We start from the raw sequence: 17,190 nt of genomic DNA on the forward strand, positions 1-17,190 counted from the left end.
AAAGCCTTGTACAATTATTTCATTATGAAAATTGAAAAGTGACATAATTTTTATTTATAGTTTAATCTTTAAAAATCCAAGACACGCCCATTTGGAGTGTCTTTCCATCCCCTTTTTAGCATAAGCGTAATTGGATGTCACATTCTTCACGTAATCTACACATTTTAAATTAAGCATCTTCGTCCCAAAAGTATTAGAAAAACAATAACGAGAGAAGACTCATTCACCACAACTTTGGCGTCAATAAGATCATGAATTGGTGCCATATACAAATAATATAACAAATCAATGAAGCTGCACATAAAATAAGGTGTGTAAATCACCTCTAATCAATTACAAGTTTTCAAGCTCTTAACTCTTCTAGTCCCTAACACACAAAATGACCACACATTCAACCACAAAACCAAAAGCACACCATCTTTTCCTTCTCTTAATTCAGTTGTTAATTTCCACAAGAGTCAAAGGTAAGTGTGATTCTGGTTGCGACCTTGCTCTAGCTTCCTACTACATAAGCGAAGGCACGAACCTCACTTCCATTAGCACTCTTTTCGGAAAGCCCACATCGGAGATTCTCAAGTACAACCCAAGCGTGAAAGACCCAAACGTGATTAAAAGCCGAACAAGAATCAACGTGCCGTTCTCGTGTGAGTGCTTAAACAGTGTGTTTTTGGGACACACTTTCTCGTACCGGATCCAACACGGGAACACCTACAAGGTGGTTGCGGACTCTGTTTTCTCGAACCTGACCACCGAGGATTGGGTGAGCAGGGTCAACAGTTACCAGTCCAATAATATTCCCGACAACGTCAACATCAACGTCACCATCAACTGCTCCTGCGGAAACCGACATGTGTCCAAGCATTATGGGCTGTTTTTGACGTTCCCGCTTCGGCTGGGTGATGACTTGAAAGGGGTTGCGGCGGAATCCGGTGTGCCGGCGGAACTGCTGGTACGCTACAACCCCACCTCCGATTTCAGTTCTGGGAATGGGCTCGTGTTCGTGCCGGCTAAAGGTAATTAACAAACACCTATAACATTTTACTAATTAATTAAGAACAAAGAACCCGGTCAACACTAAACAAGGTACCTCCTTCTTCATGGCTCCTTCTCATACATGTGTTGAACACTGAAGTTCTTTTTTGCTAAATAGATTTGGTATATTCCGTGCATATTTGGAAACATCGATCTTGACAGCTATTAATCACAGAAATTAAAAAAATGTTGAAAATTTATATTTTATTAAGGATGATTAGTCCTCTGGTAATAAAACAAAATAATACAGATCACACTTTGTTCATATATTATCACTTTCTTGTGGACTATTTTGGTGATCCATGCATGCCCAATAACCACTATTAGACAGATACAGTAAAATTTGAGAATTATTTATTTCGAAGATAATTTTCTTGATAGAAAACAAACAGACATAGGTCATCAATGCAATAAAATTTGTCACTTTGTTATGATTGTGTACACAATTATACTGAGTCGGTCTTCACTTTCTATTATCACTGTTTCTTTAGAATGATCCGAGATCAAATTCCAAATTAGTTGACAAAATCTTTTGTGGGCAACTTCGTTATTAATTGTGTATGTGATTAAACAAAATAAATACGAGTTAAGTCCACAAAAATAACATTGTTGTTATTATCTGTGCTTTTGTTATATTAAAATAATATAGTTTCAAGAAAATATATAATTTTTAAAAATAGTTTTAAAATGATGATCAGTAGTTATTTTTAAATATGTGTTTGAATAGAAAAATTGTATAATTAATTATTTTATTAAATAATTTTTAATTTGTTAAAAGATTAATTTTTCTATATAAAATGCATTCATTTTATACAATCTATGACTAAAAATAATAACTATTATTTTTAACTTCAACTTTCGAAAATAATTTTAATTTATATTTTTTTTATATATTGTGTGACAAGTTAAAAAGTTAGAAACAATACGGCTTCTGTCTTATTAAGAGTTGCTTTGCCCAGGCCTATTTTTGCAATACAACTTTAGCGGGAATATATTTTAAATTATTTATCATAAATAACATTTAATGTGAAATAAATCATAATTTAAATAAGATTTACGAGAATTTCTATATTTATAATTTTATTTGGATAGAAGTTATGGGGTAAGTTATAAGGTAAAATAAAAACTCCAAAGTAGAAGGATGCTATAACTAATTTGTATCAACTTGGGTTATCCCAAATAAGTATAGCTGAGTATCTAAATGTCTATAAAGTGAATAAAGTAACTTAATTAATAAAAAAAACTAACTATATACATTAAAAAAAACTATGCAAAAATAGAATAAAAAATAGAGAGATTAGTATTTTCGATTAGGAGACCCCTCGTGTTGGTGCTGTTTTGAACAAGGACACATGACCTGATTAATTTTGTTTTTATCAAATAATGTTGGTTTCGAACTAAATTGCATATTCTATTTTCATTTACTGTGCTTAAATGGTCCAACCACAAACGGTTACCATTAAGACTAATATTTCCCACAGAAAAATAATGTATAAAGCATAAAAATACAAGAATCATCATCTAATAATGTCCTCTTTTAAGGAATTAATACAAATTGTTTGTGTGGTAACTGGTCTTTTGACAGTCCAAATTTGAGACAAATTCATTTTCAAGAAGACTCTGCATCAATGGATTCGCCGTCTCTTATTTTTGTTAGCAATTGCTATTTGATACAATTTTTCTTCTGATGCTTTATATTCTAAATCCTATTTTGCAGATGAAAATGGAAACTTTCCACCTATGCTGCTGAGGTAAGTTAAATTTTATACTAAGTTTACATCTTAATCCTTTGATTAGAGTTTTGAGATTTACTCTTGAAATTAATAACCTATGTTTCTTCCAACCTTGTGCAGATCAGGTGACGTGGATATTGTGCAAACTGCTGCTTCATAAATGATGGTGGGTTAAATTCCTATGAGATGCTGACATTGTTATGCAAATTTAAGTAGGAATATCTAGTGGAGCTATTGCCGGCATAGCCGTTGGAGGAGCTGCTGGGGTCTTAATTTTGGCACTTGTTCTATATGTTGGTCTACACAGAAGAAGGAAAGTGGCTGAGGTGTCCCTTCTCGCAGTACCAGGAGCATCTGAAGATCAGTGTAGTCCACTCTATCATGGTGTTGGTATGTCTTTTCTTTCATTGCTATTTCTAAAACAACCCTTTCTTATTTTATATTGACCTTTGTAATAATTACTTCAAAAAATTGCATGAAGGGTGATTTCTAATTAGTTAATAATGTAAAAATCTTTATATGGAGCGTTAGAATTAAACTCTTAATTATTACCTGTAATACTAATTCTAGATTTCAGGGCTTTTTTTTTGTTTAAAGTAAACTGTGGAACTGTAGGTCTTATCTGATACATATAGGTTTGGGAAGCAGCTTGGACAAGGCATCGGAATCTTCTGTTGTTGCTTCTCCAAGGTTGACAGGGATTACAGTGGACAAGTCAGTGGAGTTCTCATATGGGGAGCTAGACAAGGCCACTGATGGCTTTAGTGTGGCTAATATAATTGGTCAAGGTGGCTTTGGATCTGTTTACTATGCTGAGCTTCGGAGTGAGGTTTGTCAAGATGCTTTAAACTCACTTTTAACATGAGGATTAATAAGAAATGTGCAGTAATATCACCAAACACGAGTAATTATTCACAATTATTGTGTAGACTATAGATATTATGCATTTACACTCACCCAACCTTGTCGTAAGTTCATTGATCTTATTTTTGAAGACAAGAAGTTACTGCTAATCACATACCATTGTTTTCTTGCATTACATAGTACTTGGTTTAAGCTTAACATAAACTTATCTCTTGTATTGAATCCTATTTCGTCAAAGTTTGATCATACAGATCTAAGACTGATCTTTTGTAAGCAATGTAAATTTCAAGTTATTACCAACGCTTCATTTTTTTCCCTTTTGCAGAAAGCTGCAATTAAAAAGATGGATATGCAAGCATCAAATGAATTCCTTGCAGAACTAAAGGTTCTAACGCATGTCCATCACTTGAACTTGGTATGACATTTTCCCTATGCTGATACTAAAATTTTTACCTCAAAAAGTGTACAGTTATAGCCCCCCAAAAGAAAAGAAAAAACTCAAGGGTGGTGCAGTTGTTCATTCTATCAATTCTTCTAACCATCCAATGTTGTGGATTCCCAAGGATTTTCACAAAAAAGAAAAAAAATTAGAATCTCTTTATATTTGGCCTTGCTTCCATCTATTTATGAAAGTATTGTTAGGGATTCTCAACTAATCATCCTGTTCCTAAGATCCTATGCTTGCTATGTAACTAACTAGTTAACTAATCAGTGCTTATATTTAAATATATTTCATTACTCATTTCCACAATACATGATTCCTTGCAAACATATTCAATACAGGTGCGGTTAATAGGATATTGTGTTGAGGGCTCCTTATTTTTGGTTTATGAGTATATTGAGAACGGCAATTTAAGCCAACATTTGCGAGGCTCAGGTTCTTTTTTTCTTACTCACTTATAAATATACTTCATCTTAAAATGATGAAATCATTTTGATGGTCTGAATATGGTTGGTTTGTAGGGAGGGATCCGTTAACATGGGGAGCTAGAGTGCAAATTGGTCTTGATGCAGCAAGAGGATTGGAATACATCCATGAACATACAGTTCCAGTCTACATCCATAGAGATATAAAATCAGCAAACATTTTGATAGACAAAAACTTTCGCGCAAAGGTTCGCAAATGAATTTCTACATTTTTTTCATACATAAATTTTGAATGCTGAGTCCAATCTTTTTTCCACAGGTTGCAGATTTTGGTCTCACAAAATTGACTGAGTATGGTAGTTCTTCATTACACACGCGTCTTGTGGGTACCTTTGGTTATATGCCTCCAGAGTAAGGAACTACTTATCCTTAACTTAATTTATACCAAGTTTGAACCTATTTTTGTATCATTAGCAGCACTGATAATCATGTTCTGTTTACATGCTATTATAATTACTTATTTTATCGGTTGAACTACATATTTTAAAGCACAACAAATTTACCCATCACATAACTTCTGTGTATTACTTTGAATCTCCAATTTTTTTGATTGATTTCTAATATATTATGTATGCATATAACCGTACATGACCATTTTGACCAAGTGTAGTGGTTTTTGGTGTAGATATGCACAATATGGTGATGTTTCCTCCAAAGTAGACGTATATGCTTTTGGAGTTGTTCTCTATGAACTCATATCAGGCAAAGAAGCTATCGTCAAGACAAACGATCCTGAGAGTGAATCAAAAGGACTAGTCGCCTTGGTTGTTTTTCCATGCTTCTCTTCATTCAACAATAGTTGTAACTCATCCCTTATATATTTCTTTACTAAATTTTGGACTTGTTATATAAACTGCAGTTTGAAGAAGTTCTTGGTCTCTCAGATCCAAAAGAAAATCTTCGTCAACTTGTTGACCCTAGACTTGGTGACAACTACCCTCTTGACTCTGTATTTAAGGTAGGTAACCAATTTAATAAAAAATGCCTCAACAATCCAAAAGTAAGATAAATATGTCTATAGTTTAATCACAAATCATTAAGATAAACATGGCGGTCTCAGCAATAATTATCATGAATATTGTATTAGACATGATTTTTCATGCATAAAATGTATCAGAAACGGTAATAGAACTGTTATTATTTTGGTCTATTGCAGGTATCTCAGCTTGCCAAAGCATGTACACATGAAAACCCTCAACTTAGGCCAAGCATGAGATCAATTGTTGTCGCCTTAATGACACTTTCATCTGCAACTGAGGATTGGGATGTTGGTTCCTTCTATGAAAACCAAGCTTTAGTGCACCTTATGTCTGGAAGGTAGCTCATGTTTCCTCACCTCATATTTCTCAATATTTCAACTCTTAATTTGTAAATAAAAGTTAGATATCTTACCAATTTCTTTCTTCAAAAAACCAAAATACGCAGATATTTACTTCTCCAAGTCGCATTAGTTGATGTTAATTACATTATATTTTTAACAAGGAACGAAATTCCGGTATATTATTTCACTAAAACAGTAATTAATAATATTTGAAGAATAATTTATTATAAGTAAAAGATGAAAATTATTGCTTCGTGACAAAAATTGTAACTTCAACATCCAAACCTCTTATATCTCCTTTTGTTTTCTTAAGAGTTATATATTATATGTGTTTTTGACTCGTCCATTTAAAATTGAAAATATGTTAAAACTTCCCAATGAGAAATGTTAAATGTATGGTTTGTTATGTATTACCAAAATGTATGCTTCCGTGGCTGTTTTAGTTTCATTTGAAAAAAAAATATAAATAAATGAAAACAAGCTTCATTTAAAAAAGCGCAATATATACACATTTTTGTTAAATAAAATTTAATTAATTCTTGTGTACTTATGTCTATATCTAATATATATACACGAAATGTTAAATGATTTTTCTCTCTACATAACCTCTCATAGTTATTAATACTAAAATAAGCAATTATACAACTTCACCATGCCATTCAAAAGTAATTATATAATTTCTACAATTAAAAATAATTAACACATACACTTTTTCAAATTATTCTTACAAAATTATATAATTTTTAAAATCGTGTTATTTTAATGTAATAAAAGTATAAATATATGTTCCATAAGATATATCTTTCCGCAATAAAAGAATAAAAACTTTATAATTTTTACTAATAAATTATTTTTTTTATAAATCTCAAGGCTATATAACAGGTAACCCCACATGAAAATAACATAAAATTAAAAAAGATAAAGAAAAAAAAAACATAGGAAACTAGACTAAATCCTATGGAAAAAAATAAAAAATAAAAGCAACCTAAATAATTATTGAGAGTTTAAACCAAAAAGATGAAAAATTAAATAAAGAATCTTCTCTAATGCCTAATCCCATGAAAATTCTCGTTTGCATTCAAAATATTCACTATATTTACTTAATAATTTTTTCTTATTCATCTTTTTCGCCCATAATTTAGAGACCAAAGTGACTATTTATAAGAAAATACCAGAGGTAGATTTAACTATATTCCCTCACAAAATATTAGAGAATAGATTTAGAAGTAACTCGTTTGTCTACAACTAATTTAAGATTTGTTACATTAATTACATATTTAAAATGGAAAAAAATCTAAAGACGATAAAGTTCATGGGGGCAATGCAGCATTTATGTGTGTAGAAAATCATCTGACTCATCTAAAGAAGACATATTAGCAAATATATAATCGTAAGATCTTAAAACAACCCTTACATCTTCAGCAAATTTTTAAAAATTGAACAACAAGAGATTCACCCTCCACGAGCGCAACAACAACTTTAATAAGATTATCAAGATCAATAACAACTTCCTCAACTCCCATAACCTCTTTATTACCAACATGTATCTCATCTATTTGTATCTTTATAACAAAATTACTTTTATATTATAAAAATATTATATTAGAATATTTGATCTACTAACTTATTAATTATAATTAAAAATTTAATTTGATTAAATAAGCTTAAGTGTTTTGTAGTAGGAACATATTAAAAATATAGTTTTCGTTACAATAAATTTAGTTTGGATTACAGTAATATATTATTTTAAACCCTAAAACGTTATATTTTAAAATAATAATATATTAAGATGAATTACTTTATAAAATATGAAAATTTAAATTAGTTTATTTTATTTTATTTATTTATCACATTATAAAAGCACACACATATATTAATAAATATGAAATGATTTAATTGTATTTTATTTGTTTTTTTATAATATAGAAAAAATTATTAATAATTATTAAATTAATATTGAATTATTTTGTTATAATATCAAATTTTATATAAATTAATATTAATAACATAATTGTTAAAATAATAGAATACGTGAACTTATATAATAGTAAAATATTTATATACATAATAATTATGTCATAATGATTATGTAGTAACTGATTATATTATAATAGATAGTCGATTATTTTGAAATTATTATGTGTGTATACTTCTTTTCCACATCTATCCTCAGTTATGCGGAAAGTTAAACTTAAAAAAAAAAATCGTTTTTACATTTTTTAATACATTCATTTTCGTACTTCAATATGTATGGATAGCATTTGAATGGATCAAAAAAGACACCATGACAAATGAATTGGTTTCTGTTGGTGCACAGTTTGAATGACTTACCTTCATTCCTTCTATAGAATTCTTATTGCAGATAAAAAAGATATATACAATTCTTATATTATACTTTTTTGGTTCTTTGTGCCATTCATCATGTACAATGGCCTCTGAAATTCTTATATTTCTATATTCTTCCTTTGTATCTGCTAGTGAAATAGTACAGTGCCATTCATTCTCATTCACAGAATCTTCAATACCAAATACCAACAAATAATATTGAGTTTCTGTTGCTGAAAGATTCTCTGAAATTTTGTTCATACTTAGCAGGTTAGTTTTCTTTGTTTCTCTTCCTTTATTATATCCATTATCCAGAAAACCTCATTCTCATTATTACATTTTATATATAGTTTGTCACTTAAGATTCAAAAGATTTGAAGAAGTATAAATTTCTGGTTTAACTTTTAGTTTTTATTTTAGGCTTTTGAATATAAAAAGATGTCATAGGGCAGTCAAGTCATTAGATGTTTTATTTTTAAAAGAATTTGAAAATGTATAGTTAAAATAGAATGAATATTTAAAATACAATTTATTCCTTTTAAAAATCAAAGTTCAATTTTTTTAGATTTGAAAAAACATTTTTTTTCTTTTGGTTTGATCATATTCTTTTTAAAAGATGAAAAAATTAAATTGTGTGTTTGTTCAGATCCTGACAATATTTCCCTTTATAATACCATTTTGAAATCATTTAGAAAATTACAATTAATGAACATATTTCAAATCAAGAAAATAAAAGATAAGATTTTTTATAAATTATACTCTTAAAGAAATGAGAATATCTAGATTATTACCTTATTTAAAATAACTGCAATATCTTACAGATCAAAATACATTTTCCCCATATATATATATATATATATATATATCCTTATCATACCTTCATTTCCACAGAAGACTCACGTCACACTGAAGCAAGTATACGAAAGTTCCAAGATTTCGCATTAAAATTGACACTAAAGATATATTAGGTATGTTTTTTTAATTGAAACCAGACACACAATTAACTGTAATACATAAGAACTATGAATTGTATGTTGATTGTTCAGAAAATCCTTTATTTTGTTTGTTAAGGGTAGGTTAGTATGCTACTTTTCTCTATGATTGTAGTATCATTATATAAAGGATTTGATATTTTATATTGACTGTTAGAAACTATAGAAAAGTTGGCATGTTCATGGTTGAATGAGTGATATATTCATCGTTAATCCATGTTATAGTGGAGCTTTTGCAATATCTTGATATTCTTTATGTTCTTTCTGCAGTAAGAATGAAAATTATATTAAGAATACCAGAGAAGTCAAAGGATCATATTGACTATATGATGAAGATCTCAATGCCCGCAAAATACTCTGGAATTCGAAAGAGATCAAATGAGCAGTACTTATCCAATAGTCCAAAATCAAGACAAAATGAACAAGCTCCTATTGTACTAGAAGAATGGTCAAACCGACATAGTGATAATTTTACTGGCAAAATCCCAAGAGGCTCAAGAGGTTTTGAAAGTTCAAAAAGGAGAAAGGTTAAAGAAGACTATACAATAAAATCAAAGCCTAAAGGGGGAGAAGATGTTTTTAGTTATAATAAGAGGACTACTGAATGTCCTTTTAGTAAAGAACTAGAGCCAAGAAAGTGTCTTGCTGCATTGAAGAAGAAAAGAAAATTTGAAGACAATATCTTGGCTGACCAATTGGGCGATTACAAGGATTTTGTTCCTTCAAAGACAAATTTCAGAAGCAAAGCTAGAAAAATTGATAACGTTAAGGTAAATGCCTTCCTCACTGCCTACTCCTTCATTGAAAAAGTACTTTATCATAATATTTTTTTTTCTTGGTCGGACCTTGTATTTGTGTTAACAGGATACAGAGCAGACTTCTAAAAAATGTCATCAGTGTTTGAAAAAGGAAAGGGCAGTGTTCGTACCTTGTACTAAATGTCCGAAAATGTATTGTTTGGGGTGCATCAGGAAATGGTAAAGTAGTTCACATTTAAATAATCATTGAAAGGGTATTTGTTCGTGTAGTTTATAAATATAACAATTTCTCATTTTACACATAGGTATCCCAATCTTACAACATCAGACATTTCACACGAGTGTCCCTTTTGCCAAAACAATTGCAACTGCCGTGTTTGCTTGGGCTCAACAGGAACGATTAAGGTTAGTTTTCTGTGCTGTCTGGTAGATACCCTTAAATCAATTCCTTTCATAAATTGAAAATGTTACTCAGAAGAACTTTGAGATTACTTTTTAACTCTGTTTTCCCATCTAATTTGATGTGTTCAGACATCTAACAGCAGCATCACAGATGACGAAAAGGTTCAACATCTTCAATACATGATTGACTTACTCATTCCATTTATACAACATATTTGTGAAGAACAAACTCAAGAGCACGAGATTGAAGCTAAAATACAAGGTATTAAGCTTCAGCATCAGTGGGGGTATTTAACTTTGAATACATCACTAACGATAATCTGTCTTGCCAGGAAAATCAAGCTCTGAGATTGAGATACCACAAACATCTTGTGAAAATGAACGTATCTATTGGTATGATATTAGTCCATTTGCCTATTATACAAGTTTGATCCTTCCACAATTTCGTAACTTTGTTTTTCTTGGAGCAGTGACCATTGTGCTACTTCATTTACTGATCTTTATCGAAGCTGCCCCGAGTGTTCCTTTGAAATCTGCCTCAACTGTTGCAAAGAAATACGCAATGGAAGTATATCACCCCGGTCTGAAATGAAGTTTCAATATGTGAATAGGGGGTATGATTATATGCATGGTGGTGATCCATTACCAGTGTCTGGTAATTTAGGGACTTTAAGAGGTCATTCTAAGATATCTACCAAATGGAAGGCCAACAGTGATGGAAGTATCAGATGTGCACCCAAAGAAATGGGGGGATGTGGTGGCCCTGTGATGGAGCTGAAGCGCATTCTTTTAAATGGGTGGATATCAGACTTGGAAGCCAAAGCTCGTAACATTCTAAAAGGCTTTTCTAAAACTGAACAAACAACTCTTCAGAAAGAAGAAATATCAAGTTGCAATTCTAAGATAAGAGCAGCTTTTAGAGATGGCACAAGTGATAATAACTTATACTGTCCATCATCAAGTGACCTCATAAATGAAGGGCTGCCTCTCTTCAGAAAACATTGGACTCAGGGTGAACCAATCATAGTTCGTGATGTTCTTAAGCAGGGTACAGGTCTTAGTTGGGAGCCAATGGTCACATTGCGAGCCCTATCTGAAAACGTGGCTCCAGGAATCAGCTCAAATATGACTGAATTGAAGGCCATTGATTGCCTTTCTTGTTGTGAGGTTTGCTTCTATTGTCTCGTTTTGGTTTTTAATACCAACATTTCCCTCCCAAAATATGCTTCTAAAGTTTCAAGTGTTTTTTTTTATCCAAATGGTTGCTATTGATTTCCATAAATCATGTTTTTTTTTTCCTATGCTTTGGAATGCACGTAAGATGACTTCAATTGCTAATTCCTTTTTATATCGAACTGTAACATTTTACAATGTTTTTCATGCATGTATATTAATAATACAAGAATTTGGACCAACATTCACCATTCTATTCTAAACCTTTGCAGGTAGAAATCAATACTAGTACATTCTTCAAGGGCTATACCCAAGGAAGAACACATCAAAACCTGTGGCCAGAGATGCTGAAGTTAAAAGACTGGCCTCCCTCTGACAAGTTTGATGATGTTTTGCCTCGCCATTGTGACGAGTTTATCCGCTGCTTGCCATTTCAAGAGTATTGTGATCCTCGAGCTGGGATCCTCAACCTTGCTGTAAAGTTGCCATCCCATGTTCTAAAGCCAGACCTTGGTCCGAAAACATATATTGCTTATGGGATTAAAGAGGAACTTGGCAGGGGAGATTCAGTAACAAAACTTCACTATGACATGTCTGATGCTGTAAGCAACTTACAACCTTACTTTTTATTCAAGCCTTGTTGTTTTTTAGAACTTACAACTTGCATTCTGTTTGTACATTAAAACCAAAATCCTAGATTTCTTATTGCGCATGTTGTATCACTGGAAGATGAGCATTCCTATGGTTAATAACTTTACTTTCCGTATTACTTAACGTAGTTTAGAGGTTGTTTTCTTATTAATTTAATTTGCACTTTTAGATTATGGTACATGGAAATATTATGCTTCTATTTCACAAAATATACTTCCTTGTCTAGAAATTTCCAAGGTGAATATTTTGATTTTCTAATTATTGTTCAAAAATTTCCAAAGGTGAATATTTTGATCCACACGACTGAGGTAACATTGAGTGATGAACAAAATTCAGTTATTCCAAAACTGAAAAAAGCACACATGGTCCAAGATGGGAAAGAGGGACATGGTTGCAAAAGGGTCGATGAATGCCTGAATGAAGGACTTTGCAAAGACAACAGAGAAGAATATAACTGTGCTATTTCTAAAGAATCAGGTGGTGCTCTTTGGGACATCTTTCGGAGAGAGGATTCTGAAAAGTTAGATGCATATCTAAGAAAGCACTCTAAGGAATTTAGGCATACCTATTGCTCTCCAGTTGAAGAGGTAATGTTATATTTAATTAGTCTAAATTTCTTCTTATCCTTATTCTTGGCTTGAGGCTAATTTATTTCTATGTTGGTTAGGTTGTCCATCCAATTAATGACCAATGCTTTTACTTGACTTTGGAACACAAGAAGAATCTGAAGAAGGAGTTTGGTTAATATTAAGATTTGCAAATTGCTTGATCAAAGGATGCAATTTAGTTACTAACATGAATCTTAATTCGCAGGTGTAGAACCTTGGACTTTTGAGCAACAACTTGGGGAGGCAGTATTTATTCCTGCTGGATGTGCACACCAAGTCAGGAATCTTAAGGTGAAACATGTTTTGACGCATTGAATTGACTCATATTGTCTGCATCTATGATTGCATATCTAACACTAAGATCCACATTATAAACCTTGCAGTCATGCACAAAAGTTGCTGTAGATTTCGTGTCTCCAGAAAATGTTCATATGTGCTTGCATTTAACTGAAGAGTTCCGTCGTCTTCCTAAGAATCACAAGGCCCGAGAAGATAAACTTGAGGTGATTAATTTGCTTCCTGCATGTTTTCTTATTTTTTTGCTTTTTCTTTCTTCCTTTTCATGTGAACTTCAAAGTTCGAACTAATCAAATTGAAGAAGAGAACTTAAATGTTGGCCAAACTTATAATATGTTTGTTTTTTATGTTTTTATTTTTTTATGAAACAGATACAGAAAATGATCCTCTATGCTGTTGACAATGCTGTCAAAGAATTACAAGCTTTACGTTCTTGATTGGATCTGATGCAAGCATGCTCATTTGGCATGATAGCTGCTGTTTTGTACTATCTGTTAGAATTTAGTGATGAAAGTCATAATTAAATGACTTTTATTATGTATGTATATATACACTAATAAACATTATTCTAACTTGCTTTCTATATAATGTGTCAGACTAGCCTAGTACATAATTTTAGTATAAATTTTGAGAGTTTTGTAATAAGATACTATAAAAATTTGAGAACACAAAAAGTGCTCTACTCTTATTATGTAATGAACAACACAATCATATTATGAGACGAAATATGCGAAAATTAAATTATATAATTGAGTAACACTCTTCTCTAAAGATAAAGAAATTTAGTAATAATGGTTGGATATAATTGAATTTATTTAATGTTTTAGGTGGAGAACTAAGTTGCTGACATTAATGTTATTTATGCATAGCTTATATAATTGAATAATATTTTTACATTATTATTTATTATACAATCTTATTGTAAGGATATTCTACATATTTTATATTTAGATCTGTACCTGTAAATATTACCTTTAGAATAAATAATTTATAGATAGAAAAATATACAAAATAATCTAATAATCTAATAATAAAATTTAATATTATATTAATACTATTTTTTTGTATTTACTTAATAAAATTAAAAGTAATTTATAAAATAATTTTTAAATTAGTGTAAGTAACTTATTACTTTATATTCTAAATTAATTTTTAATTAAATTAATGATTAATTTGATTATTTTAGAGTATTTTATTTAATATTTTTTATTGTGAACAAAACTCATATATATAATTTATATTATTTTATCCCATATATGACATTCTCATCAAGCCACTATAAAGTCAAATTAAAAGCATAACAACAAGAGGATAGTGATGCATGAAAAATTAAAGAAGTCAAAACAAAATTAGTATTCCGAGCTAAATTCTTATTAAAACTATGACTTAGTACATTCATTCTTTGTGTGAATTGTTCTACCTTTTCTTATTATGGTCTGTTTCTAAACACAAACACATAATATATATATATGAATAATGAACATCTTTTGTTCACAATTCTATAGTTTACTAGAAGAGCTTGCTAGCAAATTCATCCATGGCAATTCCTTCCCTACGACATGAAGCAGACTTAGAGGCAAGCTCTCTCAGCTCAAACCCGCTTCTTCCTAATTGCATAGCCACCTTGTTCTCAAACACTTCACCGTTTTCTCTTTTCTCCATATCTTTCTCTTCAAGTGTTACCTCAACAGTTTCTTCCAACAAACGCAAAAACCCTCCACAGAATCTATACATTTCAAACACCATTCCCACTTGTCCTCCATGCTCAAATGAGTTAACAACAGCAGCCAGAGACCCAGCCAAAAGGGTCACCAAATATGTCCAAGACCACCACCCTATGTTGTCCACAAACACTGACCCAATTGTTGCAATGCCCATGAGCAAAGGCCCTAAAATGGCCAAACTCTTGCTGATCTTCAACACCTTGTTTCCTAACCTCTCATAGTCCTCAAAATCTTTTCTCTTTGACACTTCAACAACCTCCCTCAGTTCCATTTCTAGTTCTTCACTCCATCCATTCACTAACCCTTCTTCCATCTTCTCTCTCTTTGTTTTTTCTTTGTGGGGTTGAGAAATCTTATCAGGCCTAGGCCACCACACAGCAGGCTCAAACTTTTCAGGGAATTTCTCAAGCATAGCTCCCAAAAGGGGAAGTGGGTAAGCTCTATCAAGAGCCAAAACCTTCAAAATCACATCGTTCACATCTTCCTCTGAAGGACTTTCAAGTGCAACAGTGGCCTCCATTTTTGTCTGCAGGCACTTAAACAGTCTCGTCGCGTTTCGTTGTTCTTCGGCAAGTTGTGAGGGTTGGATCTTGTTCATCACGAGTAGTAACCCTGTGGCAGCACAAAACAAGAGGGTGGAAGATAGTTTAAGACCCAGTAATGGCGCCCCTGAACCTGGACACGTGGCAACAAGACCCGACATGGTTGCGGCTGATAGAGTAATCATGTTGATGGAGTTCAAAAGAAGGATGTTCCAATTGTCACGTTGCTTCCCAACATTGTGGTGCATTTCTACTCTGTCGGTTACCAACTCCAAAATTGCAAGGAATTTCGTGGTGGTGGTGATCTTATTCTTGTTGTTGAGAGTATTAAGATTACGAACACTTTCATCGTACAATGCTTTTGGTTTGACATTTTCTTCAAATGGGTTTGTGTCTGTTGAAGCGTTGGTTTCCTGAAATGAATTTGTGGTAGATATTTTTGGAACTAACAAAGACATTCGTCTGAACTTTGATACAGTAGCATGTTTTCTCTTGAAGGAAAAAGAAGAAAGATACATAGATGAGATATGCAAGGAGGCCATGGAATTAGAGTTCTGGATTACAAAAAGAAATGAGTGATCTGAGTTTTATAATAAACAAAAACTGGAGGCAAAGGAAGTGGTCGTGAAATGTTGAGGACTTGGCCTTTTGCTGACCCTTTCTCTCTTTTATAGCTTCCCACTTTTGCAATATTTTTCCATTGGGTTGTCAAAATCCCACACATTAGTTAGGGTTCTTACTTGGTTACTTGCAAAGATAAACAATGAGAGGTAATGAACTTAAGGAAAATTGTATGAACATTTGTTGTTTACTCATTCTTGGTTTAATTTCACTCAGAACGCAACTATCAAGTTGAGCTTAGAATATGACTAAGTGTACTCTAACTACTAATTTTAATGACTACTTCAAAAGTCAATAACCTACTACAACCAAAACACTACTAGGTATACTCTAAAAAAAACTGGCAATAAGTAAGAATAAAAATCAGCAATTCTTTTATTTTAATCCTTTTAGGTGCAAATGTTTTTTTTATTGTCTGTGTTCGAGGTTCAAGTTGGATTTTATATGGTTGAAAATTTCAATTAATTCAAATTTGCAGTTTTCCACGTTTTTATATTTGAAGTTAATGATGAGGATTTACCTTTTTATTTATTATTTTTAATATTATAATTTATTGAAATAATTATTATTTTAATAATATAAATGAATTATGTTTAAATGCAAGTGATATGAATTAGATAATATAAAAGTGAGTTGTTTACTAGTTACTTACACTACTCAGCAACAACCACCTTTTTACCAGTGTTGTTAATCGCAGAGCTGGTGAATTATTAATATTCAGCTTTTAGATATGATGTCATAAATTCGTGCGCCTTTTTTTTTACATTATTATACCCTCTCGTTAAACTAATATTAAAAGAATTGACAACGTGCTTGATATTTTTTTTAAAACAACTTATATAATTAATACTTTTTAAAGACATAAATTGTTTTTAAGATAATGAAAGCATGAGTTATTTTAAAAGGTAAACAAAAGAAGACGAAATAACTACATAAATTTAATCTCATCAATTGTAACAATAAGCGATATTTTTATAAAAATGTTATATTCTTCCAACTAGAAAAATATACAATAATTTATATTATATTTTGTATATCTCTACCAAATTATTTATTTTATTGCACACTTCTTCCTTCTTCTTTTTTCTACTTATTCTTTTCTATTGTTTTTCTTTTCTTTGGTTCATTTTTTATGAGTTTTGGTTTTAAATTTCCATTTCTAGCAAAAAGATTAGTGGGTCTGATATGATATTTTCAGGATTTTTTTAAGCTGTTGGACT

General features: G+C 31.4%; 3 protein-coding genes across 3 annotated transcripts; 2 read left to right on the forward strand and 1 right to left on the reverse strand.

The window, feature by feature from the left end:
* The first annotated feature begins 228 nt into the window (after window positions 1-228).
* Window positions 229-6,054, forward strand: LOC137832201 (chitin elicitor receptor kinase 1). Its single transcript, XM_068640240.2, has 12 exons — window positions 229-1,013; window positions 2,750-2,783; window positions 2,886-2,890; window positions 2,982-3,155; window positions 3,401-3,594; window positions 3,955-4,044; window positions 4,413-4,506; window positions 4,593-4,744; window positions 4,816-4,907; window positions 5,182-5,320; window positions 5,416-5,514; window positions 5,713-6,054. Exons 1-12 carry the CDS (start codon window positions 380-382, stop codon window positions 5,875-5,877), a joined length of 1,872 nt encoding a protein of 623 aa, XP_068496341.1. The 5' UTR covers window positions 229-379; the 3' UTR covers window positions 5,878-6,054.
* A 2,286-nt stretch (window positions 6,055-8,340) lies between these two features.
* On the forward strand, window positions 8,341-13,806 carry LOC137832202 (lysine-specific demethylase JMJ26). Its single transcript, XM_068640242.2, has 13 exons — window positions 8,341-8,472; window positions 9,465-9,964; window positions 10,059-10,171; window positions 10,258-10,357; window positions 10,484-10,616; window positions 10,687-10,747; window positions 10,825-11,521; window positions 11,800-12,129; window positions 12,460-12,765; window positions 12,846-12,918; window positions 12,992-13,077; window positions 13,170-13,289; window positions 13,455-13,806. The coding sequence occupies exons 2-13, from the start codon at window positions 9,470-9,472 to the stop codon at window positions 13,518-13,520; spliced, it is 2,580 nt and encodes an 859-aa protein (XP_068496343.1). The 5' UTR covers window positions 8,341-8,472; window positions 9,465-9,469; the 3' UTR covers window positions 13,521-13,806.
* A 638-nt stretch (window positions 13,807-14,444) lies between these two features.
* LOC137833150 (putative F-box protein At4g22030) lies at window positions 14,445-16,057 on the reverse strand. Its single transcript, XM_068641512.2, has one exon. The coding sequence runs from the start codon at window positions 15,889-15,891 to the stop codon at window positions 14,593-14,595; it is 1,299 nt and encodes a 432-aa protein (XP_068497613.1). The 5' UTR covers window positions 15,892-16,057; the 3' UTR covers window positions 14,445-14,592.
* Between the last annotated feature and the right edge of the window lie 1,133 nt (window positions 16,058-17,190).

Source organism: Phaseolus vulgaris, chromosome 6, assembly GCF_051622355.1.
Source record: "Phaseolus vulgaris cultivar YP4 chromosome 6, ASM5162235v1, whole genome shotgun sequence".
NCBI lineage: Eukaryota > Viridiplantae > Streptophyta > Magnoliopsida > Fabales > Fabaceae > Phaseolus > Phaseolus vulgaris.

Excerpts from the sequence above, each read along its gene's own strand:
- LOC137832202 (XM_068640242.2), top strand. The coding sequence starts at position 9,470 with ATGAAAATTATATTAAGAATACCAGAGAAGTCAAAGGATCATATTGAC. Across the intron at positions 12,766-12,845 it reads ATTGCTCTCCAGTTGAAGAG|GTTGTCCATCCAATTAATGA; the intron begins GTAATGTTATAT and ends TATGTTGGTTAG. Across the intron at positions 12,919-12,991 it reads GAATCTGAAGAAGGAGTTTG|GTGTAGAACCTTGGACTTTT; the intron begins GTTAATATTAAG and ends CTTAATTCGCAG.
- LOC137832201 (XM_068640240.2), top strand. The coding sequence starts at position 380 with ATGACCACACATTCAACCACAAAACCAAAAGCACACCATCTTTTCCTT. Across the intron at positions 4,045-4,412 it reads ATGTCCATCACTTGAACTTG|GTGCGGTTAATAGGATATTG; the intron begins GTATGACATTTT and ends TATTCAATACAG. Across the intron at positions 5,321-5,415 it reads CAAAAGGACTAGTCGCCTTG|TTTGAAGAAGTTCTTGGTCT; the intron begins GTTGTTTTTCCA and ends TATAAACTGCAG.
- LOC137833150 (XM_068641512.2), bottom strand. The coding sequence starts at position 15,891 with ATGGCCTCCTTGCATATCTCATCTATGTATCTTTCTTCTTTTTCCTTC.